The sequence below is a fragment of the Schistocerca gregaria genome, chromosome 4 (assembly GCF_023897955.1).
Source record: "Schistocerca gregaria isolate iqSchGreg1 chromosome 4, iqSchGreg1.2, whole genome shotgun sequence".
Lineage (NCBI taxonomy): Eukaryota > Metazoa > Arthropoda > Insecta > Orthoptera > Acrididae > Schistocerca > Schistocerca gregaria.
This window is the reverse complement of record NC_064923.1, coordinates 689,057,318-689,083,287: the sequence shown is the minus strand read 5'-3', so window position 1 is coordinate 689,083,287 and position 25,970 is coordinate 689,057,318. Positions and strand designations below refer to the sequence as shown.

The window sequence follows — 25,970 nt, the reverse complement described above, 5'->3', positions numbered from 1 at the left end:
CAAGCAGGCTAATCCACTCGCAGAATTTCCTTTCATTTCAACAGCTTTTCCACCTGCGCTGTCCGATGGAGTCGCACATTGTCATCCTTAAAAATTAATTCAGCACCGAATGGACCCTGCAAAGATGCATACCCGGAAGGAGTATGATGTCACAATAACGCTGAACGCGAACTGTACCGTGTTCAAACATGTGGACGCTCTTGCAACATTGGGTCACCACACAGCCTAACATCCGGACCTCCAAAACGATTTCGTACGACAGCGTTCCTGGGTTCAGTACTTGTTTCCAGTTCTCACCACACGAGGGCCGATAGGACACCCAGGAACCATATCAAAAACGGTTCAAATAGCTCTGAGCACTATGTGACTTAACATCTTACGTCATCATTCCCCTAGACTTAGAACTACGTAAAGCTAACAAACCTAAGGACATCACACACATCCATGCCCGAGGCAGGATTCGAACGTGCGACCGTTGCAGCGGCGCAGTTCCGGACTGAAGCGCCTAGAACCGCTCGGCCACCGCGGCCGGCATGTACAATGTCGAACAAGATCGGTTTGGTTGTCTAGATGTTAGAGTGTGGAGTGGCGTGAAGTTCCACGGGCATACTGACGCTGGCCGATTTGGCCGAGCGCTTCAGTCTGGAACCGAGCGACCGCTACGATCGCAGGTTCGAATCCTGCTTCGGGCAATGATGTGTGTGATGTCCTTAGGGTAGTTAGGTTTCAGTAGTTCTAAGTTCTAGGGGACTGATGACCTCACATGTTAAGTCCCATAGTGATAAGAGCCATATGAACCATTTGACATACCGACCTCCAATTGTTTGAACGCACTACATTGTCAAGTCAAAGGCCATTGAATTCCTTCACCATGTGCATCTTTTAATGGATGCATTGGGACTGTCTTCGTTTCTATGGATGAGATTGCGCGACCACATCGATCAGGGCAGATGCAGAAGCTCTTGGAACAAGAAGACATTGGCTAATGGACTGCTGGACTGCTGGACTGCCCGTTCTCCCGACTTAAATCCCATGAGCGCTTGTGGGTTGCTCTGAGGATACGTGCTGCAGCATAACCACATGCAACAACAACCATCGAGCCACTGTCAGTCACGTTGTTGAAAGAATGGCACATCTTACCACATGAAAGCCTTCTCATATTTGTGGCCCGCATAAAAGCACGTTACACAGCATGTACTGCCGTCGATGATGAACACGCATTCAAGTAAAAATCAAGCCCCGCCTTTCGTAATGTTGAGGAGCCCATTAAGATTTGCTGTGACTTCAATAGTCTTTGAATGAAGGTGTCATTTCTGTTCCCCTCTTTGCGTACTGCTTTCAGTTACCTTAAGTACGATACTGTAGCAGTTTACACATGTTGTAGGAAGATCTAATGTTGTAATTTTTAATAGTAGAAGCCAAGATGTCTTGGTGTCATATAATTTATTTCACGTGTTTCGATAGAAACTCATACAGATTCTTAGTTCTCCCATAAATGTAGCTTCACATCAGTTTCGTCGATGTACTGAGAACATGCACCAATTACCATAATACCATTCCACTCAGGTTTGTCAAATACATAAATCTTGATAAATAAAATATTTTATTTAGCCAGTTTAAAATATTGACATTAATACTGCTCCACATTGGTTTGACAAATGTATAAATCTTGGTAATTTAGCAAGTTTGATATATTTGACAAACCGGTGAGGAACTGTATTATTGTAATTAGAGTATATTCTCAGTATGTGGAAGAGTTACATTTCTGGGATATCTGGGAATCTGAGGTTAACAGCTAGTTACTGTCGGTTCTATTCGTCAAATAAATTGTTTCCCATCAAGCGATCTTTGCTTCTCATATTACAAATTACTGTGGTAGTTGTTTCTACGAATGGTCCGGGTTTCATCGAGCAGTATTGCCTAGCATTGACCCATCAAGCGGATGTTACTTCCTTCCTTAAGTTTTACACACCAGTAGCCGCACGGGGTAACCGTGCGGTCTCAGGCGTCTTGTCACTGTTTGCACGGCTCCGCCCGTCGGAGGTCCGAATCCTCCCTCGGGTATGTCCTTATCGTAAGTTAATTTAAGTTAGATTAATAGTCCCATAGTCCTTACCGCAAATTTCCAATTTTACACACCAATATATAAGTCACTGAAGATTCAGAGACTGGATGTCAAACATTATGTCACTGTGGTAGATGCTAGACAATTACTCCGGCCGGAATTGCTATAGAATCGGGAACATGTGCGTCAGGGTGGAAGTCACTTAATAGTCCAGTAAACCCAATCCGTGTCGTCGCGTATTTTTCTACAGCAGTAGGAGGGACGGTCATAAAATGAATAATTCACTGGTAGTGTAGCTATGAAGTCAAAAACATCTCATCAGGAACGATTATTGCCACGTACTGTTTCAAGTTCACGCTTGATTAGTCTGTGAACACTCTTTTTTAACAAAACAAAATTTATTCGATTGAGCTGTCCTCGTGTTTACCATTCTCTTGAGAGATAAAAGTGCAATGACTTTCGTTCTCACTCTTTCACCCAGTACAAAGTAACTGCAATGCGGCCTAATTTGGCTTCGATTGTTACTCAAATGCCGAAAAACGCTGCCTCTTCACATGCAACATCCCCACAGCGGAGTTATATTCCAATTGTGATATTTCTGACGATGTAATCCGTAATTAAATTAGTCCATATCCGCATGTGAAATTACATATTCGGAGCGACCCGATAAAACAAATCCATAAATAAAGCGCTGTAATCTCACGTTCTAACCAACTCATGTATTTATGTGCTATTGGAGGATCACAGCTACTGAGTCGTCGGAGTTGTATAATATGGAAACGTTAGGTACGCGTGTGGGTGTGTGCTTTTGTGTGTGTGTGAGTGTGCGTGTGCGTGTGTGGGAGTGTGTGCGAGCGAGTGTGTGTTTGTGTGTGTGTGTGTGTGTGTGTGTGTGTGTGTGTGTGTGTGAGAGAGAGAGAGAGAGAGAGAGAGAGAGAGAGAGAGAGAGAGAATACGAGAAAGGGTGGGATGAGCACATAGGGGAACGTGGATGGGGGAGACAGGGGAGAGGTAGAATTGCTTTATTTTGTACATACGATTGTGTTTTGAGTTAGTGATATAGTGTGCCTATTGAGTAATTTTATGATTTAATCAGACAACCAGATCACATAATATTCACTCCCAAAACTCAATTAGAGCTCTAATAGAAATGTGAATTGCAGTCCAGTTTCTGCAAGCGAGTGGTTCTCTCTGATTTTAATCGAATGCGGTTTATTTGCAAAACTATCTCCGTAATCAGTCTGGACGTGCCATGGTGAAATTTAGCATTTTGTTCCAATTAACTTTCTTTAATAGGAGCGCTGAAAAATCCGAATGCTTTACGTTTCAAGGGGATACGCCAAAAATTAAAGCAAAGTAATATCGGAAATCTGATACGTAATGAAAATCTAAAGAACAATCTACAACAAATTAGTAAGCGACCACCCCAGAAGTCGGAACTTAGGGCCAGATACTAATAGCAGGTTTCCTATCCAATAGATTCTGAGGGCAAAAAAAATTTAACCATAACTTTTCGAGTAGGTATAGACCCAATTTATGAGTTTAAAACGCTGTCATAGTTTTCTCATTTAGAGATATACTTTCATATCAAGTTCAACACAGTAACACAAGTATTACAGCTATGAGCTGTATGTTGGACTTAAGGCAGCGTTAATACGCAGATTTTATTCATCGAGAATGAAAACACGTAGCGATGTACAACCAACTTTACACGTAATTTCAAACCTTTAAAAGATTTTTGTCGGTAATACCACCGCCAAATAGTGAAAGGAAGAACAGTCATACATCAGCACCAGGTATGACGTTTTAATTATTTCTTCACTGCTACCTCTATTCGCAATACTCTTCAAAGACAGTACATACATACAATCGTATATCACAGTTGGACATTTAGTTCAGAAGATGTGGCGTCTTAAACCACTGAGATGCGTGAAAAACTTACTTTGCATGAAATGGAACGCATTTTACCAAATATTTGTCTTGTAATCAGACATTTGATTCTTTTTTATAAATTGAAACTAAATTCCTTGACGAATCTGGCGTTTCCTGGTATATCGTTTTTCTCGAATATTCATTCAGTACTTTGCGCGTCATTAACTGCGCAGCGATATCTTCGAAATGTGCAAACTCTGAGATACGAATCTAATTGAAGATAAGCTGTTTAAGTACGTTATCTCAGGAGGAAATTTCAAAATGGTTCATTCACACCACTCTTGCGTTTCATTTTGATAAGTGTGACATTTTTAATTTGGAATTTTCAGTTTCTTATTTCTCTTCATATTACCTGCTTGTTTCAGTGTAAGCCGACCTGGGTGTTAGAACGGTTCAGGGCGCTACAGTTTGCACCTCGAGACCGCTCCGGTCGCAGGTTCGATTCCTGCCTCGGGGATGGATGTGTGTGATGTCCTTAGGTTAGTGCTCCCCATAGTGCTCAGAGCCATTTTGTTTCAGTGTAACATGTCCTTTTCCTGCCCTGTCTGGCATTAAAATTCAGCGAGTTATTGGTGCTTACAGGTATTAATACCATTAGGACGATGACACTGGCTCTAAAATCATGTATCATGAAACTGAAGCTGACTGTAGTCTGTTGTCGATTACTTTTTTACAATTTTCGTACTGTTTTTTAAAATAATTATACAACATTTTTTACTGTGGCAGTTCGCGCTGTTATTCACCCTTGTCTACGACAGATTTCTCATGGTTCTTAGAAAAGCGGTCTCCTTATTAGCAGTTCGAAACTCAAACAATGGGACCGCAAAGTGAAGAAAATTCTATACCGATTATAAACGCGCATTCAAGACACTAAACAAATTTATCAAAATTTGCCAATTTAGCGTACTTTTTTTACTTTGGTGTTTTGTGAAAGACCTATCTATGTGCTGTCTTTGTTTGATACACGTGTTCTATATACCCATAGCGCAATTTAAGTCTCCCGCCGCCTATCTCGGTCTGTACGTGAAGGGTAATCTCGGGTTTTACTGTGAGGATTTTGATGGGGTTTTCAGCAACCGAAGGTTTCCGTACACTATTTATTGCCCTCTACGCTCCACAAGACGTCCAGTTGCTGTATGAAACACGAGCGGATCGCTAGTTATGCTGTAACTATTTTCTCTTTTTTTTTTAGTCTAACGACGTGCAGTTATGATATCTGCATTGTATACTACCTAAATTAAAATACAAAAGTATGAACTAACGTTGGCTTGTTGAAATTAAAATGATGGTGTCAATATACGGTTCTCACAAAGTATTCCTGAGGTAGATTTTACTATTACGTGTCGTTCTAAAATATTTTGTTTGCTGATGACACTAGCTTGGTAGTAAAGGTTGTTGTGTGAGAGACTCGGTTTTAAATATTGCAGCATATGATCTAAGTTCATGACTTGTAGAGAATAAACTAACGCTAAATTACGGTAAGACTCAGTTTTTACAGTTTCTGACATAAAATTCAACAAAACCTGACTTTTTAATTTCACAGAAAGGGCATGTGATTAGCGAAACTGAAGAGTTCAAATTTCTAAATCTTCGGATAGGTAGTAAGATGCTGGGGAAATCCCACGTCCAGGATCTTGTTAAAAGACTTAATAGTGCCATTTTTACTATTCGAACGGCATCTGAAGTGAGTGATCGTTCGACAGGAAAATTAGTCTACTTTGCTTATTTTCATTCGCTTATGTCATAAGGTATTATATTTTGGGGTAACTCTTCCCATTCTAAAAGCATACTTTTGGCTCAGAAACGGACGGTTTGGGCAATAAGTGGTGTGAAGTTCTCGAACCTCTTGTCTACTCTGTTCACGTGTCTGGGTGTTTTGACATTGACCTCTCATTATATACATATTCCTTACTGCCATTTCTTGTAGCAATATTAGCTTATTCGCAGGAATAAGCAGCTCTCACTCGGTTAATACTCGGCAGAAATCAAACCTTCATTTCGATCGGACTACCTTAAATCTTGTGCAGAAAAGTGTGCAGTATATTGCTGCATCCATTTTCCATAAGATACCACTCGAATTAAAAAAAAATATTAGCAGAAATCCACGCGCTTTCAAATCGAAGCTGAAGAATTTCCTCGTGGGTCACTCCTATTCTGTCGAGGAGTTCCTTGAAACATTAAGCTGTTTCTTGTTGTATTGTTGATTTTTGTTTACATAAACTTATGGACAAACTTTTTTCAGCTTCATAAACATTTATTTTTATCTGTTATTACTTTTATTTTGCAATTTCATGTACTGACTCGTTCCATGACATTGGAGATTTGCTCCTCACCTTGGTGCTACGGAACTTGACGTGTAAATAAAAATAGGCTGATGGGCCAATTCATTAGATACAGCTGGTGGGTTGTACGAATGTGACTGTTTGATTAGGCGATTGCGTTAATTCGGAGTGATATGTGACGTTAATCATACGTAGAGCTATGACTGTCTAGGTGAGATGACAGATAAATGGTCGGCAGTGGATGTGCAAAGCGTTGGACACGTTTTGTGGTTACAGACAACGTCTCCAATTCACTGCCGAATATGCTGCTAGTGCATAAAATTACAAAACCAGGAAACATAGCAAGCAGCGAAAGTTTACTTACTGGGCGTGTACAGTACAGTAAGAGCACTACATGAATAAATCTGTTTATCATTGTGGGATATATAGTATAGGACGCGAAATTCATTATAAGGAGCAGCAACCTCTAGCTACACAGTTGGGCGTTAAGTCAATCTCACCTTATGTACCATAATGTGATAAAAAAGCCTATACTGTTTGAATGCATGTCAGAGTTCATCAGAGTGGATGGCGCCTACTACCCTAGTTGACTATTGGTAACCCGTTACCAGATGTTTACAGTGGGTATACAGGGTGTTACAAAAAGGTACGGCCAAACTTTCAGGAAACATTCCTCACATTGATTGCAGCACGCTGGCTCTGACACACGATGTAGTTACATTACACAACGCCATGTTACACGCTACAATTTGGAGCCGTCTTGCGGCAGATGGTTACAACTTGCGTAAGGGAAGCAGGAAAGACGACCCAGTAAAATGGATGACATACAAGCAACAACAAAAGTTTTCCATTACCCCGATTCCTAGAACTTTTGAAGACAGAAATGCATTGTGAATATCGTATCAGAGACACAGTCACTTTGACTGCTCAGAGATGTCACTAAACACGCCCAAAGATGTAAACAACCATTCATGAGCAGCGCCTATTAGACGGAGTGGGTCCGACAGCCAATCAGTTCCTGTCACTCCACCAGGAAGGAAGCACACGGCTCGTTTAGATTAGATTAGATTAGATTAGTTTTCGTTCCATAGATCCGTGTTGAGGAGATCCTCGTTGATGTGGAACATGTCACCTTTTTTTTATTTTTTATTTTTATGTTTTTAAGCTGAAATAACAATACTAATAGTATAAATATATACAACACCCATCATTTGTTTCTATTAAAAAATTCGTCAATGTCGTAGAAGGAGTTGGCCACTAGTAAATCTTTCAGGCTCCTTTGAAACTGATCTCTATTTGTAAATAAATTTTTTTATATTTGCTGGAAAATTATTGAAGATGAGTGTTCCTGAGTAGTGGACCCCTTTTTGAACTAAAGTAAGTGCTTTTAAGTCTTGTGCATTTTTGTTCCTGGTATTGTATGTATAAACTGAGCTGTTTGTTGGAAAAAGAGATATATTATTTAGGACAAATTTCATTAAGGAGTAAATATACTGTGAGGCAGTAGATAGTATACCCAGTTCTTTGAAGAGGTTTGTACAAGACGTCCGTGAGTTTACTCCACAAATAATACGTATTACACGCTTTTGGACTCCTGAAAACTTTTGTTTGACTTGAAGAGTTACCCCAACCATATGACATTATGGAATGAAAGTAGGTATAGTATGCAAGCTTTTTCACTTTTATGTCCCCTATGTCTGCTAACACTCTAATTGCAAATACAGATTTGTTAAGGCGTTTCTGCAGTTCTGTGGTGTGCTCCTCCCAACTGAATTTATTATCAAGTTGTAATCCCAGGAATTTAAGACTGTCAACCTCTTCTGTCTGCTCTTCTTCGTACTTTATGCATATGCTGAGTGGAAAGCTCTTACAGGTTCTGAATTGCATATAGTGAGTCTTTTCGAAGTTTAATGTCAGTGAGTTGGCTTAAAATCATTTATTAATATCCGATGTTGTCTGTAGTTCAACCATGCCTAGACGATTAATACCGCGGTTCGAGCGGGGTCGCATTGTTACTTTGTGCCAGGAAGGGCTCTCAACAAGGGTAGTGCCGAGTCGTTTCGGAGTGTACCAAAGCGATGTTATTCGGACATGGAAGGCATACAGAGAGACAGGAACTGTCGATGACATGCCTCTTTCAGGCCGCCCAAGGGCTACTACTGCAGTGGATGACCGTTACCTGCGGATTATGGCTCGGAGGAACCGTAACAGCAACGCAACCGTGTTGAATAATTATTTTCGTTTATCCACAGGACGTCTTGTTACGACTCAACATGTGCGGAATAGGCTGTACGATGCGCAACCTCACTCCCGACGTCCATGGCGAGGTCCATCTTTGCAACAACGACGCTACGCAGCGCGGTACAAATTGGCCCAACAACATGCCAAATGGACCGCTCAGGATTGGTATGACGTTCTCTTCACTGATGAGTGTCGCAACCACACAATCGTCGAAGACGTGTTTCGAGGCAATCCAGGCAGGTTGAACGCCTTAGACACACTGTCCAGCGAGTGCAGCATTATGTGGTGCCGACGAACGCCGCTGGTGGTCATGGAAGTCACCATAACAGCTGTACTATACGTGAATGCTACCCTCCGAACGACAGCGCAACCATATCGGCAGCATATTAGCGAGGCATTCGTCTTTATAGGCGACAATTCGGGCCCCAGAGTTCACATCTTGTGAACGACTTAATTCAGGATAACGACATCGCTCGAATAGATTGGCCAGCATGTTGTCCAGGCATGAACGTTATCGAACATGCCTGGGATAGATTGAAAAGGGCTGTTTATGGACGACGTGACCTACCAACCACTCTTTTGGGTCCACGCCGAATCGCCGTTGGGACAATCTGGACTAACGGTGGCTTGATGAACTTGTGGGTAGTATGCCACGACGAATACAGGCATGCATCAATGCAAATGGACGTGCTACTGAGTATTAGAGGTACCGGTGTGTACAGCAGTCTAGACCACTACGTCTGAAGGTCTCGCTGTATGGTGGTACAATACGTAATGTCTGGTTTTCATGAGCAATAAAAAGGTGGAAAATGATGTTTACATTGATCTATATTCAATCTTCTGTACAGGCTTGGGAACTTTCGGAACCGAGATGATGCAAAACTTTGTTTGATGTGTGTATGATACCTCAAGCGATATCGAGAAAAGAATTAAAAAAATTTGAAGCCATTAGTTTCAGCTAGCCTTCGTAAATACCGGTGACAATGCCGATGTGCACTGTGTGTTTGCATCGCTTCACCATTAGCTGCGTGCTATAAGAGGCGATGGAAAAGTTCCCTTTCGAAGGCTGCGCAGTCCAGAATCGGCATACCAATCTGGCCAATTCGCCGTAAGCATTGAGACATTCGTCCCACCGACGCACCGCTTTGAAGATACCCTTTTAACAAAGCACCGTGTCCTGCTGCGTAAAGATGTCTGTAAATGCCTGCTGCACATCTTCATACGACAGAAACTATCGATTTTTCGTGGCTAAAGACGTGATAATCGCATGTTAAGAGATCAGGAGCATAGGGCAGGTGTTCATGTGTCTCCCACTTGAGCTTGTGTAAATTCTGCGTTAGGACGTTTGCGATGTTGGAACGCATTACGGAACTTGGTGTATCATTCCACAATGGTGGTTTTCGAGAGACATTCTGCCCATGCCCATTCTTTATTCTCCGAGGGCTGTCTACCCATGTCTGTCCTTCGGCAGCCAAGAAAAGCATAACAGCACGTTTGTCCTTTGTAGACGCATTTGGTAATAACGTCGCCATAGTTCACGTTTCCACGTTTACTGCTCACACGTCGGAAAGAGACGAACGCCACACTAGTTCCTTGCCTACATGTAGGTGTTTATGTATCTGCATGAGTCGAGCAGTGTTGCATATACGCTGCAGAAACGCCGTCGAACCGAAACTTGCCGGTCGCCCATTATAGTTTGACACTAGCAGAGTTTCTATTTTCCGGTTTTTGGTTCAATTCTCCTAAATGGTCACTGGAGAAAAGTGCACGGTCCTAACTATAGAGAGGTGTTTTCGAGTTTAATTGGATCTCTTTTGCGTTTAAGTTTCAGTTTGCTGTCAGCTTCTTTACTGCTGAGACTCGAAGTGATATAGATTTGAGAGGATTATGTTTCAAGTTCGCGAGGCCCTGCAGAACTTGCTGACATGCGGAGATGTCGAATTGTATCATGGAGGGTCAAGAGAGTTTGAGAAACATATGCTCTTGCGCGATCTTGTCAAAAGGTAACGAGATACATCTAGAGCACAGGGCAGAGCGTCCGGTTTTAACAGGCCAGTTATGCAACAGCTGCTGTCAAGATGAACTCCTTGTTAATCCATCGGCGCTCGATACCACCATGACAGATACTGTCCCGTACGGCAGTGACGAATGCCGTGTAGCAACAGTCGTTCTCATTGGCACGAGGACTCGCCTGAGAAGAGGGCGTGGTGCTACTCCCGGGTCCAGTGTTGCTATTGCGTGCAGCACTGTCTGAAACAGTGATCACCTTGTTGCTTCAGACGTCGTCTGTGTATGTCGAAAGAAATATGTTTACCTTTACGATTTCTGGTGGCCTAGGGCCAGTGAGATCCTGCAATGAAAGTGGCCATCCGGATCCCATCGATTCCTTATCACGACAGCAGTACGACCGCGGTAACGGCGAGGGCTATTGCTGAACGATAAAGTGCTGCCTCGATAGGCCGCTATACCTCCCTGCCAAGTACTGTCACATGGTGGTAAATGCTTCTTCTGCTTACTCGAAGCATAACAGGATCTTCTCACAAACACATGCATGGTTTCAGAAAACATCGCTCTTGTGCAACGCAGCTAACTCTTTATTCGCACGAAGTAATGGCCGCTATCGACAGGGGATCTCAAGTTGATTCCGTATTTCTAGATTTCCGGAAAGCTTTTGACACCGTTCCTCACAAGCGACTTCTAATCAAGCTGCGGACATATGGGGTATCGTCTCAGTTGTGCGACTGGATTCGTGATTTCCTGTCAGGAAGGTCGCAGTTCGTAGTAATAGATGGCAAATCATCGAGTATAACTGAAGTGATATCAGGTGTTCCCCAGGGAAGCGTCCTGGGACCTCTGCTGTTCCTGATCTATATAAATGACCTGGGTGACAATCTGAGCACTTCTCTTAGATTGTTCGCAGATGATGCTGTAATTTACCGTCTAGTAAGGTCATCCGAAGACCAGTATCAGTTGCAAAGCGATTTAGGAAAGATTGCTGTATGGTGTGTCAGGTGGCAGTTGACGCTAAATAACGAAAAGTGTGAGATGATCCACATGAGTTCCAAAAGAAATCCGTTGGAATTAGATTACTCGATAAATAGTACAATTCTCAAGGCTGTCAATTCAACTAAGTTCCTGGGTGTTAAAATTACGAACAACTTCAGTTGGAAGGACCACATAGATAATATTGTCGGGAAGGCGAGCCAAAGGTTGAGTTTCATTGGCAGGACACTTAGAAGATGCAACAAGTCCACTAAAGAGACACCTTACACTACACTCGTTCGTCCTCTGTTAGAATATTGCTGCGCGGTGTGGGATCCTTACCAAGTGGGATTGACGGAGGACATCGAAAGAGTGCAAAAAAGGGCAACTCGTTTTGTATTATCACGTAATAGGGGAGAGAGTGTGGCAGATATGATACACGAGTTGGGATGGAAGTCATTACAGCAGAGACGTTTTTCGTCGCGGCGAGACCTTTTTACGACATTTCAGTCACCAACTTTCTCTTCCGAATGCGAAAATATTTTGTTGAGCCCAACCTACATAGGTAGGAATGATCATCAAAATACAATAAGAGAAATCAGAGCTCGAACAGAAAGGTTTAGGTGTTCGTTTTTCCCGCTCGCTGTTCGGGAGTGGAATAGTAGAGAGATAGTATGATTGTGGTTCGGTGAACCCTCTGCCAAGCACTTAAATGTGAATTGCAGAGTAGTCATGTAGATGTAGACACATGGTATCAAATACGTTTCCTCTATGATAAATGCACTATTTAACCTTCGCTTAGGTCTGTCGCACCACTCTTGTCCGTCCTCATTTGGAGTATTCCTGGGCGGTACAGGATCCTTATCAGATAGGGTTGATGGAGGACAACTAAAATGTAAAAAAAAAAGGTCAGTTAGTTTTGTATTATATCGAAATGGGGCAGAGAGATATGATAAACTAGCTAGAGTGGCAACCATTTAAGAAAGGTGTTTTTCGTTGCGGCGAGATCTTTCACAATATTTCAATCACCAGTTTCCTCCTCCAAATGAGAAACGATTTTGTTGACGACCACCGACGTAAGGAGGAATGTTCGTAGAGATAAAATGAGAAAAGTCATAGCTAACAGAAAGAGATCTGAGTGATCATTTTTCCCGCTTGCTACTCAAGAATGGAACGATAGAAAGAGAGTTTAAAAGCAATTCGGTGAACCTCTGCCTGGCTCTTAAGAGTTAAATACAGAGAAACCTTGTAGCCCCGATGTAGAAAAAATATAGATATAGAGAAAGTTAGTTAGTTACTTACATGTTCCATAGATCATCTAATCGATTCTTTTATCGTAATGATGTGGAATGAGTTTATAGGCAGACAGTTTTTAAACAGAATTTCGTCCATGGAATAGAAAGAGTAGTCCAGAAGAAATGGTTCTAGGTTATATTTAAAACTCACTTTTATGACAAGAAGATATACTACCTAAAAACTTCAGTATGTTTGAAATAAGTAATCTTTTTAAAAACCCTTTACAATTTCATATTTTTTATCTAATTTCATATTTTTATGTAAAAATTGTTCTAAAAGTATCTTTAAACTTACGCAGATATTTCTATGGTATTGATTATTTCGTTTCTGAACAGCACGGGTCACTAATTTCTCGCATTCCTACTGTCCGCGCTTGGCAATTGCTTGTTAACAATATGCACGCAGCTGTGTTATCCCTCAGGCCTCATGGGCATGCACTAGCCGGACTTTACCTGTCTCGTGTTCACCTGGTGATAGCTTACAGCTTCAAATATCAGGCGAAATGATACAGGGTGTTTCAAAAATGACCGGTATATTTGAAACGGCAATACAAACTAAACGAGCAACGATAGAAATACACCGTTTGTTGCAATATGCTTGGGACAACAGTACATTTTCAGGCAGACAAACTTTCGAAATTACAGTAGTTAAAATTGTCAACAACAGATGGCGCTGCGGTCTGGGAAACTCTATAGTACGATATTTTCCACATATCCACCATGCATAGGAATAATATGGCGTAGTCTCTGAATGAAATTACCCCAAACCTTTGACAACGTGTCTGACGGAATGACTTCACATGCAGATGAGATGTACTGCTTCAGCTCTTCAATTGTTTCTGGATTCTGGCGGTACACCTGGTCTTTCAAGTGTCCCCACAGAAGGAAGTCACAGGGGTTCATGTCTGGCGAATAGGGAGGCCAATCCACGCCACCTACTGTATGTTTCGGATAGCCCAAAGCAATCACACGATCATCGAAATATTCATTCAGGAAATGAAAGACGTCGGTCGTGCAATGTGGCCGGGCACCATCTTGCATAAACCACGAGGTGTTCGCAGTGTCGTCTAAGGCAGTTTGTACCGCCACAAATTCAGGAAGAATGTCCAGATAGCGTGATGCAGTAATCGTTTCGGATCTGAAAAATGGGCCAATGATTCCTTTGGAAGAAATGGCGGCCCAGAGCAGTACTTTTTCAGAATGCAGGGACGATGGGACTGCAACATGGGGCTTTTCGGTTCCCCATATGCGCCAGTTCTTTTTATTGACGAAGCCGTCCAGGTAAAAATAAGCTTCGTCAGTAAACCAAATGCTGCCCACATGCATATCGCCGTCATCAATCCTGTGCACTATATCGTTAGCGAATGTGTCTCGTGCAGCAATGGTAGCGGCGCTGAGGGGTTGCCGCGTTTGAATTTTGTATGGATAGAGGTGTAAACTCTGGCGCAAGAGAGGATACGTGGACGTTGGCGTCATTTGGACCGCAGCTGCAACACGACGAACGGAAACCCGAGGCCGCTGTTGGATCACCTGCTGCACTAGCTGCGCGTTGCCCTCTGTGGTTGCGGTACGCGGTCGCCCTACCTTTCCAGCACGTTCATCCGTCACGTTCCCAGTCCGTTGAAATTTTTCAAACAGATCCTTTATTGTATCGCTTTTCGGTCCTTTGGTTACATTAAACCTCCGTTGAAAACTTCGTCTTGTTGCAACAACACTTTGTTCTAGGCGGTGGAATTCCAACACCAGAAAAATCCTCTGTTCTAAGGAATAAACCATGTTGTCCACAGCACACTTGCACGTTGTAAACAGCACACGCTTACAGCAGAAAGACGACGTACAGATTGGCGCACCCACAGACTGCGTTGTCTTCTATATATTTCACATCACTTGCAGCGCCATCTCTTGTTGAAAATTGTAACTACTGTAATTTCGAAAGTTAGTCCGCCTGAAAATGTACTGTTGTCCCAAGCATATTGCAACAAACGGTGTATTTCTATCGCTGATCGTTTAGTTCTTATTGCCGTTTCAAATATACCGGTCATTTTTGAAACACCCTGTATGATTTTATAAAATATTAAATTACGTGGCTCTTGCTAACTCATTGTGGCCATTTAACAATTTATCTGTATCTTTCCCTTTAGCAACATGCAAACATCAAAAAACATTTTCCATTACGCCACTTCCCAGAACTCCTGAAGACAGACGTTGACTTTGGATGTACCAAAGACACAGTCCCTTTGACTGTTCATAGATGTCACTAAAACCACGCAAAGATGTAAACAGCCGTGCATGGGAAGCTCCTATTAGACGGAGGGGGTCCGACAGCCAATCAATACCAGTCATTCCACCAGGAAGGAGGTACACGACTCGTGTTGTCTGTAGTTCCACTGTGCTTATACAATCAACACCGCGATTTGCTCGCGTCCGCATTGTTACTTTGTGCCAGGAAGGGCTCTCAACAAGGGAAGTGTCCAGGCATCTCGATGTGAACCAAAGCGATGCTGTTCGGATATGGAGGAGATGCAGACAGACAGGAACTGTCGATGCCATGCCTCGCTCATGCCGCCCAAGAGCTACTACTGCAGTTGATGACCGCTACCTGCCGATTATGGCTCGGAGGAAAACTGACAGCAACGCCACCATGTTGAATAATGCTTCTCGTGTTGCCACGGGGCGTCACGTCACAAATCAAATTGTGCAGAATTGGCTGCATGATGCGTTACTTCATTCACGAAGTCCATGGCGAGGTCCATTTTTGCAAACACGACACCATGCAGCGTGGTACAGATGGGCTCAAAAATAAGCCGAAGGGACCGCTCAGGATCGGCATCACGTTCTCTTCACCGATGAGTGTCAGAACCAGACAATCGTCGAAGACGTGTTTCGAGGCATTCTGGTCAGGCTGAACACCTTAGACTCACTGCCAGTGAGTACAGAATGGTGGAAGTTCCCTAGTCTTATGGGGTGGCATTATGTAGGGCCGACGCACGCCGCTGCTGGTCATGGAAGGCGCCATAACGGTTGTACGATATGTGAATGCCATCCTCCGACCGATAGCGCAACCGTATCGGCATCATATTGGCGAGGCATTCGTCTTCATGGACGACCATTCGCGCCCCCGTAAAGCACATCTTGTGAATGACTTCACGATAACCACATCGCTCGACTAATGTGGCCAGCATGTTCTCCAGCCATGAAACCTATCGAAAATGCCTGGGATAGATTGAAAAGGGCTGTTATAGACAACGTGATCCACCAACCACTCTGAGGGATCTACACCGGTCACCATTGAGGAGTGGGACAATCTGGAAAAACAGTGGCTTGATGAACTTGTGGCTAGTTTGCCGCGACGATTACTGGTGTGCATCTATGCAAGAGGACGTGCTGTAAACAGCAATCTGGACCACCACCTATGCGTCCGCGCGGTTCTAGGCGCTACAGTCTGGAACCGCGCGACCGCTACGGTCGCAGGCTCGAATCCTGCCTCGGGCATGGATGTGTGTGACGTCCTTAGGATAGTTTGGTTTCAGTAGTTCTAAGTTCTAGTGGACTGATGACCTCAGAAGTAAGTCCCATAGTGCTCAGAACCAACCACCACCTCAGAAGGTCTCGCTGTATAGGGATACAACATACAATGTGTGGTTTTCATGAGCAACGAAAAGGGGGGAAATGATGTTTATGTTGATCTCTGTTCTAAGTTTCTGACAGGTTCCGGATATCTCAGAACCGGGTTGAGGTAAAACATATGTATATGTATGTATGTATGTGTATTCCTAATTCCCCATCAGTTCCACCTGTCTTCCTTTACTAATTTCTTCCAGGGTTTTCCAATTTTCATTCGTGTTAATAAAGCTGAGTCTTTACTAACAAGGAGAAGTCCTAAAACTGGTTCCTTGCTCTTCTACGCATGTTCCTTAAAGCTAAAATCGGAGAATCGAAATATATTGTCCAAAATATTGTTTCTTGTAGCCTTGAAAAGTAATGTGATAGACTCCAGTTGTTTAGAACACCAAAAGCCATTATTCTTCCTAAACATTTTTTTAGCTGTTTCAATACTTCATCAGTGTCATCTTCAGGTTCCTATGCAAAGAAAGGAATGGAGGCATCCAAACGTTGGTGCACATAGATTAATTACTATATATATATTGAACTGGATACCGTATACTTATGTTTTTTCGATGTGCACACTCCGTATTTACGACAGCAACTATAGGACTAGTGGTCAGAGATAACAACACAAGATCAAGTAAGAGTTGAAAGATATGCTTAGAGGGTGTAAATAAATATAACTTATCGTCATCAAAGAGTAAAATAAGAAAATGTGCCAGTATGACAAAGAACTAGAAAATAACAGAACAATAGACAGGAACTTTTAATGTCCTACTGAAATTGTCTTTGCGTCGGAATAATTTATTTTCCATATCAGTCACTTCAGCTAATATGAATGACGTGAAATGTGATAAAATCGACCCTTAATGACGGAGAATATGAGCTTGAATATTGGGTTCCCTGCAGAATAACGATCATAGCAAATCTCCATTGCAAGAAGATGACGTACCAACAGGAACAGAGGTTGAAAACAAAGTGAAATAACGTGCTCCAGAGGGTAATGAATACTACCTGTCTGATTTAGAAATGTGAAACGAAAACCCGGGAGTGAGGCCACAAGTGTTTAGAAGAACAAGCACAAAGAATGCAGCAGTGCTCAGATCGTAGTTTGCCACCAGTGGAGAAGTGATATACTGAGTGATTTCCATTTCCAGACATTTGTCGAGAAAGAGGAGATGCAAAGTCCTTGAGTGTCGTCCTCGAGACAACGGTTCGTAGCTTCTACCCAATCGTGGCGAGAGATTGTGTACTGAGCCAGCTCTACGTAATATATTTATTGTCTTTAAATATTTCAGGAAGGAACACTCACAATCACGACCTCTCATCCAGTTGTGATAAAATCAAAAAACTATGGCTCTTTCTTTATACTGGAAGAATCTGAACCACAGAACTTGATTTTGCAGCAAGAAGCTGTGCCGTCTCTGGCATGACACACTACAAGATTGCTTAAACGATGTTGATTGCAAGGGGTGGGATGACAGAACTTGTTGCGCATGGCCTCCACCGTCACCTGATCTGATGCCAAACGATTTTTACCTTTGTGATTCATAAAGGATTATGTGTATCTACCTGCGCTACAAGCTGGAGTACCTTACTTCAGAAACAGGACTGAAACAGTTGTTGCAACAATGACCTCAGACACACCGATCAAGGTTTGGGAAGAACTCGCCTATCAGTTCGACGTGTGCTGTGTGTACGCGAGTAATGTTCACATTGATTAGTTGTAAGGAAAACTGTTTGAGTTGTTCTTTCATTTCATGTATTTTTATAATAACGAAAGCTGAATGCAAGAAATGCTACAAAGCCTTAAACTGGTATGTCCATTTTGGAACACACCCTGTACATACACACACACACACACACACACACACACACACACACATATATATATATATATATATATATATATATATATATATATATATATATAGAGTTGGAGTCCTACAGTGGCATGACTAAGTAAAATAGTCCTTTATTTTCTCAAGCCGCATCACTTCGAGCAGAACAGTGGAGCCTTTGACAGCTTTATCTTCCGTCATCGTCTGGAGTAAGAACCACTGACTGCAGAGTGTGGCACAGTGATCCGATTGTTGCAGCGTGATAGTAGTGTCTGAAGCCTTCCGCCGAAGTCTGCCCAGAAGAACGCATGCGCTGGACGGCGAGTGGACGGCTCTTAGCGGCTCTCGCCTTCGGCAGCACCGAGTGACATCAGATGGCGAGGGGCCGACGCCTAGTTTGAAACTGTCGTTTCCGCTTCCCTGCAGAAGTCAAGCACCCGTCTTTGCTTTCGCTCGATATCCAAAGCCCACCACAATGCATTACGAAGTGTGTACCCTACGTCTCCGGAAAACTGTTGCTGTACATTCTAGTAGTCTTGGTAGCCTCTTTTGTAGCGGAGTCCCAGTTAATGGCGCTTAAGGCAAGTTTGTATTCCTTTCATATTCTTTTTATGTCCGTTTTTCTTGCAATTTCCTGCTACGGTTGCCTCCTTGAAGCTCCTCTTGTTTAATGTGTGCTCAGCACAACGGTCAACAACAGTATGAATAGTTGACCTACATAGATAATGCCGGGGCATACATTACTTAGGATGTCTCTGGAAGGCTGCGGATGCTGCCATTACAACTATGTATATCCATCACTGTCCCAGGCCCGTAAGTCATTGGTTTTGCCCTTGACGAAAATGCTGGAGACAACTTTTGAAAGCTCGAGCGTTTTTTTCCATGTGACGTGGCTTGAAATCCAAGAACATTTTTATTATTTTCAGCCATAATGGCTATGTTTGTGCACCGTGACTGTGGGGGATAGTTTTGTAAATGCCACAGAAGTAAAAATCAGCTTCAGCACCAACAACAACCTAAGTAGGAAGCTTATTCACAATATAAAACCACCAGATACAACTCTTGATGCATCTGGCGTTTACAAAATTACCTGCAGCCAATGTAATAAATATTGTATCAGCAAAACAGGTAGAAGTTTCAGAACCCGATGCAAAGAACATTTAGACTGCTACAAGCTTGATAAATGTAACAAATCAGCAGTAGCCACTCACATTAAAGACACAGGCCACACTTTGAAAATCGAAGTCAACTTCCAAATTTTACACAAAACAGGAAAAAGTAGAAGAATGCATATCATGGAAGAAATGGAAATTTTCGTATATAATATGAAACATGGAGATAGCATTCGCAATGAAATAACCGAATGAAAAAACTGAAAATCGTTCAACAGTCTTAAGCCAGTTCTAAACCAATAGTTTCAAGATATGTCAATGTAGATAATAGACTACAAATCTGACAGTAACAAGAATATCGATACAGACTCACATGCTACAGTCCGCCATCTTGTGCTGTGTGTAAAGCATCAGAGCAATTTGTGCATTGAATTACGTTGGAAAGCAATGACAAAATATAATGTGAGATAGTGTAATGTCGATCAACAGCTCCGTCATTACACCAGTGATGCAATTGAAGCAGCAAGATGATGAAATTTTAAGTAATCAACTGTCATATAAAAGCCTTTCACATTATTTTAGTAACACCTAACTGATGCAAATCTATCTGCATCCTATACAGGCTGTGATATCAGACACAATCAACCACAAAGAAGAAAACCAGCAGAAGACATCACTGATTTCGATTTCTAGCCATACACTGCCCGCCCCCCTCCTTCCTCCCAATGCCACACCAGCAGCTACAGTAAAAAACAATGGACAAAGAGTTCTAGATTAATCTAGTTTAAGACTGTTTATTTTTAAGTAACATTTCTCTCTCTCTCTCTCTCTCTCTCTCTCTATATATATATATATATATATATATATATATATATATATATATATATATGGCTGAAGATGAACAGAACATGTTAGAAACGCGTTGCATTATGTTAGATTAAGCATAAAATAAAAAGAGACTGGTAGCAGAAACTTGAAATAAACAAGAACATTTTGTTCTACGCTTCCTCTTCTACAAATCTTAGGTAATATATGGGTATGCTGATGTTGTTAAGCATATATCGATTTCGTGTAAAACTGTTGTGCCACTATTCGGAGGACTAATACCTCTTCTTTTGTCCTTTGTGCCGGCAGTTCCCCTGCAGCAGGTGCACGTGTTGGCTGGAGGAGACGCCCGCTTGCCGTGTGACGTGTCCTCCATGGAGAGCGGCGACGCGGCGCAGCTGGTGCTGTGGTACCGCGAGGACCTGGGCACGCCCGTATACAGGTGCGTGGTGTGGCGCCAGTTCTGGCAGCAGGCCTTAGTCGAATGTTTCGCGTACCACTAACCAGCTTTACAAATCGATTATATGAAGAATTCTTCGCCCACTCGCATGCCAATGGCTTCTACAATCGAACTGTTGCTGTTGGACATGTTGATGGTGATGGAGGCCTGTGTGGGCTATAGTCTGGCTCAATCGTATCTAGGTGACGGCATTTGGGCAGCTTTCATTTCAGGTGTCTTGAAGCGTAGCGCAGTTGCACAACAATGTTTCGGCACTCTACGCGTGTGCAGCAAAACCCGTCTCCGTGGCGGAGTAGTTGTGAAGGAGGAAAAATGTGGAAGAAAAGTGGAAGAATCGAGGCGAAGGTGCACGTAAGGGCAGATAGTATCGATCACAAGTTTTTCCGAAATAATAATTTTTTCAGGAAGTTACATTTGAACATTCTTCACGGTAAGCAGCATTAGGAAGAAATATTATGCTACGATACACAATGTCATAAATATTACTTTCATTGGTTTCTATACAGGGTGTAAATTTTCAGTTGACAAATCAGAATAATTCGAAAAATAAGCTCCACACGAAAAAATGTGTAGAATCCAAAGTTGAATATTTTTGAGGGGGATATCTGCTGGTATTAAAATAAGCACACCACCCCAGCCACAGGGGGGTGTGGCGGGAGGCAACTTTAAAATTTCAAATGGGAACCCCCATTTTTCATTGCAGAATCAGATTCGACATAAAAAAAACTACATTCATGTTGTTCTAAATATTTGTTTTGATTCTTGGTTGTTGGTCCTGTAATTCAAGAAAATCTATGTTCTTATTTCTTTATTAGTTAATGAGTTCACTCATTAGTAAGCAGGATGTATGGTTAGTTAGCTAGCTAGTCATATGATCTGTCTGCTAATTAAAAGTTGTGTGGCCTCATGACCACGAAACAAAACATATCCGAATCTACAGAAAAAATTAATGCAGCATTTGGGTCAACCTTTGTAAAACTCTAATTCGTCTCTCACAGGCCCCACCCAATGGGATAGTGGGAGATTTTTAGTCTTAGCGAATCAAAATTTACATACTAAATAAGTATTTTTTATTTATCCGAAACCATTTTTCAGGCAAAAATGAGAACATAGATTCTCTTGAATTACAACACCCACTTCCAATAATCAAAACAAATGTTTAAGACAAAATTTTTTTGTGTAAAGCTTATTTTTCGAGTTACTCTGGTTTGTCAACTTAAAATTTACACCCTGTATGTCCCATTTTATCTTGACCACCCTAAATAACTGTTTGTCCAGATGCAAATTGCAAAATGTTCCAAGCAAATGTCCTTTAGCCGCAAGGGAGACATATATCAGCATCATTGCCTTCGTTGCAGCTTTGTTTTTTACAAAGATATGAGCAGAAGTATGACTTTTTTAAATGGCACCCTGCATTTCTTATTCCGTAATTCATTTCCCCTCCTAAAGACCTATTCAAAAATGTAACACAGTGTAACGTTCACTAAGACACAACGTTATTAATTACATAACACAACATTGACGTTGACGCTCCCAGCGCTTAGTGCAGGTACTCGGGGTAATGGAACACATCCACGTGCTGACGTTGACAGAGAAGAAATGTAAACATAAGTAGAATGCGCACCCGTCATTCCGTCAACCATCGTCAGTTGAAGAGTTGTGTGAGTAGAATGCTACTCAACTATGGGGAAGTTAGGAGAACAGTAATTGCAAATACTGTTCTCTTATGTGCGTGTACATTTATTACAGTAGTTTAGTCTTTTTAAATACTGATGTGTAGAGTAGGCATACACTAAAGGCTGTACTTCCTACAAACGGCATCGTCATAACATTTCTCTTATTGTCGTTGTTGTCAAGGTAGGCGAAATGCTACACAGGCAGCGGAACTGTACAGAGAGCGATATCCCGACAAGAGCCCACCTTCCCGACGGATGTTTTCCTCGTCTTGTTGCGACTCTTCAGGAAATGAGAAATTTCAATTCAGGACAACGCACTCGTCGTAGCACTCGCACGGACGAAGCTGCCGAAGTTACTGTTCTCGCTTCCGTTGCTACAAATCCACATTTGAGCAGACGACAGCTTGAACTCGAGTCTGGCATTTCTAAAACCAGTGTACATCGTATTCTTACATGTCAACGGTTCCATCCGTATCGTGCACACCTACATCAAGAATGCATGGGAATGATTTCCAGAATCGTTTGCAGTTCTGTCAGTGGGCACAGCCGCAAATCATCGCCAACCCGAACTTCTTCTCCAATTTTTCATTTCCCGATGGATGTTTTTTATGAAACAAAGGACATGTAAGTACAAAGAATATGCATTATTGGTCCAGCGACAACCCACTATGGCTTAGACAGGTGGAACATCAGCGTCAATGGATAGTTAACGTCTGGTAAGGGATACTTCGTACTACAATTATTGGCCCTTATTTCATCAATGGTAATCTAAACGGCACTGCGTATGACAACTTCCTCAGACGAATCCTTCCTCCTCTTCTAGATGAAGTGCCGCTAAGAACCAGAATGCTTATTTGGTAACAACAAGACGGATGTCTTGTGTGCAAATTTGGTTCAAATGGCTCTGAGCACTATGGGATTTAACATCTGAGGTCATCAGTCCCCTATAACTTAGAACTACTGAAACCAAACTATCCTAAGGACGTCACACACATCCATGCCCGAGGCAGGATTCGAGCCTGCGACCGTAGAGGTCGCGCGGTTCCTGAGTGAAGCGCCCAGAACCGCTCGGACGCACCGGCCGGCTCTTGCGTGCAGGTCGTGTTCTGAACCGAAGGTATCCTGCCAGATCGATTGGTCGAGGAGGAACAGTTATTTGGCCTGCTAGGTCTCCTGATTTAAATCCTGTGGACTTTTTTCTTTGGGATGCATTAAAGACGTTGTCTATCGCGATATTCCAACAACTCCGGAGGACATGCAGGAACGTATCGTGCTTGCTTGTAATTCTCTTCAGCAGGCAACACTGGAAGCACTAAATAATTCTTTCATTCAACGATTGCACCAGTGTGTCGATGTCCCGGGTCACCACTCTGTTCGTATTTGAATGTTCTACTCCTGGTACACGAGAGTCAAAGTCAATTTTGTATAATGTTTTTACTTGGTCTTCATTTGTTTCCTGAAAACTCCAGCAAGTGGACGAGTTTGTGATTCCGTGCTCAAAGACATTGTTGTGTCATGTAATTAATAATGCTGGGTCACAGTGAATGGTACATTGTGATACATTTTTGAGTAGGTCTTTAGGAGAGGAAATGAATTACTGAATAAAAAATATAGGGTGCCATTTAAAAAAAGTCATACTTCTGTTCATATCTTTGTAAAGAACAAAGCTACAACGAAGGCAGTCATGCTGATTGATGTCCCCATGATGGCTAAAGAACATTTGCTTGAAATATTTTGCAATTTGCCAGTGGACAAACAATTATTTAGGGTGTTCAAGACAAATGGGACACCATGCATATATATACGGGGTGGAGAAAAATTTTGTCACGAAATTTTAAACCTGGGTAGCTGATACAGAAAGAACCAAAATTACTAATGTTGTGCAGGTGGACAACGCACCATTTTTAAACCACGGAAACTTGGCGTCAATCGCTCCGATTGGCGTGCTTATCACGTTGTGGCAGTGACAGGGCAAGGGACTTTTGTATGTGTGTACCGACAGCAATAGTACTGCTCGTCAGCGGACGAACGGCAACAGAGCAATCCCAAGGCCAATCGGAGCGCGTGATGCTAAGTTTAAAAATGGTGCCTTGTCAACTTACAGAACATTAGTACTGGCATCAGCTATCCAGGGTTAAAATTTCGTGACACAATTTATCTCCACTCCCGTATATATAACGATTTGCATTATGCTTGTTATAATTTTAGGGGGGGGTATATGTCCTATGGATCTGTAACGTGTAAGAAAATAATTTTTGTTAGAATACAGTTTAAATTGGACTGTAAATAGTTATAAACATTAACCAAAAGTATGTAGAAGTTGTACATCTTAGAACCAAGTGTCCACGTAGGGAAAAAGTTAACTAAAATCATCAAAAATTCATAATAAGGTCATTGTGGTAAAATTTTGAACCTATTAGCCCAAAAGCGTAGTATTAGTTTAACCTTCAGTGAAGTTTTTGTTACACGAATAGTAAAGAAGTTCAGCTTTACATGGGCACAGTTCTCTTCGGTCCTAACTCACAGACGTGGTGTTAAATTCAGTCTTCTTCTACTCGCGTATTAATCGTATGGTACTGTTTCCTGTTCACCACTGAATGATAAAAAAGACTTGTTATCTCCTATAAAAGCTTTCATGACCACCTCATTGTTTTCCGGCGAAACATAAAATCTGGTCCCTGATAAACTTGTAAGAAAATATTTCTCACTCGCTTCCCGATCATCAGTTGACTTTTTCTACTGATTCTGTCAAGAGAATTGCGTCGTATTTACTTTCTGACTTCCCCATATGTGGCCATTAATGCAAGAAATATGAAAACTTTAAATTTTTGTGCTGTCTGTTTTGTCCAGTACAAACCGAAATTGCTTTGTCCCATACAGCCTGAACGTAACTTCCGCTTTCCCATTATTATTTCTTTGGCTAAACATTGTCACTGACTACAATTTAGAGTATAATGTCAAGTGTATCTAGAGATACAGTAAATATGTAATGTTAATTACTTGCAAACAAAACCATACAATACGAAGTCGATTTGGTGCACCGAAAACACTTAAACAAATTCTTATGAAGAAATAACACGACGTTTGGGGTTTTTGGGTAAATACGCAGTCGGTAGAGACACTGTTCAAAATATGATCCTCACTATTTCATGAACAGTGTTGCGCACGAATGTTTACTATCTAGCAAGCACAGGTACTGCATACACTCATCAAGTGGATGCCAAAACGAAAGGTGCAGTATGTGGTATCGCTAGCATGGTTAAAAATCTGTAAAATATATTTAGCGAAGTGCAAGAAGAAAATGGAACGTGGATCACCCACACGTAAATCCATTTATCAATGGGACAGAACTCATCGAGAAATTTCAAATGCCCGTCCTAGAGCGCATGTGAAGGAAGAGATTCTGAAACGTGTGCACGTAACATTCGCTACAAGACCACGTAAATCCATCAGACAAACATGTAGGGAACTACCCGTCATCTTTTCGACGATGCACGAGATTGTGTTTAAAAGTCTGCGGCTATGTGCTTACAAATTCCAGCTGATGCATCACATTAAGTCTGACGATCACTCGCATTAGGAAGGACGGCGGTTCAATCTCGCGTCCGGCCATCCTGATTTATATTTTCCGTGATTTCTCTAAATCAATTCAG

General features: G+C 42.0%; 1 protein-coding gene across 1 annotated transcript in view; it reads left to right on the top strand.

Annotated features, from left to right (window-relative positions):
* Positions 1–25,970, top strand: part of LOC126267870 (hemicentin-2-like) — a 778,179-nt gene that overhangs the window by 381,709 nt on the left and 370,500 nt on the right. Inside the window, exon 2 of the mRNA XM_049973180.1 lies at positions 20,491–20,623. Coding sequence (XP_049829137.1) covers positions 20,491–20,623 — 133 coding nt within the window. The remainder of the gene's footprint in view (positions 1–20,490; positions 20,624–25,970) is intronic.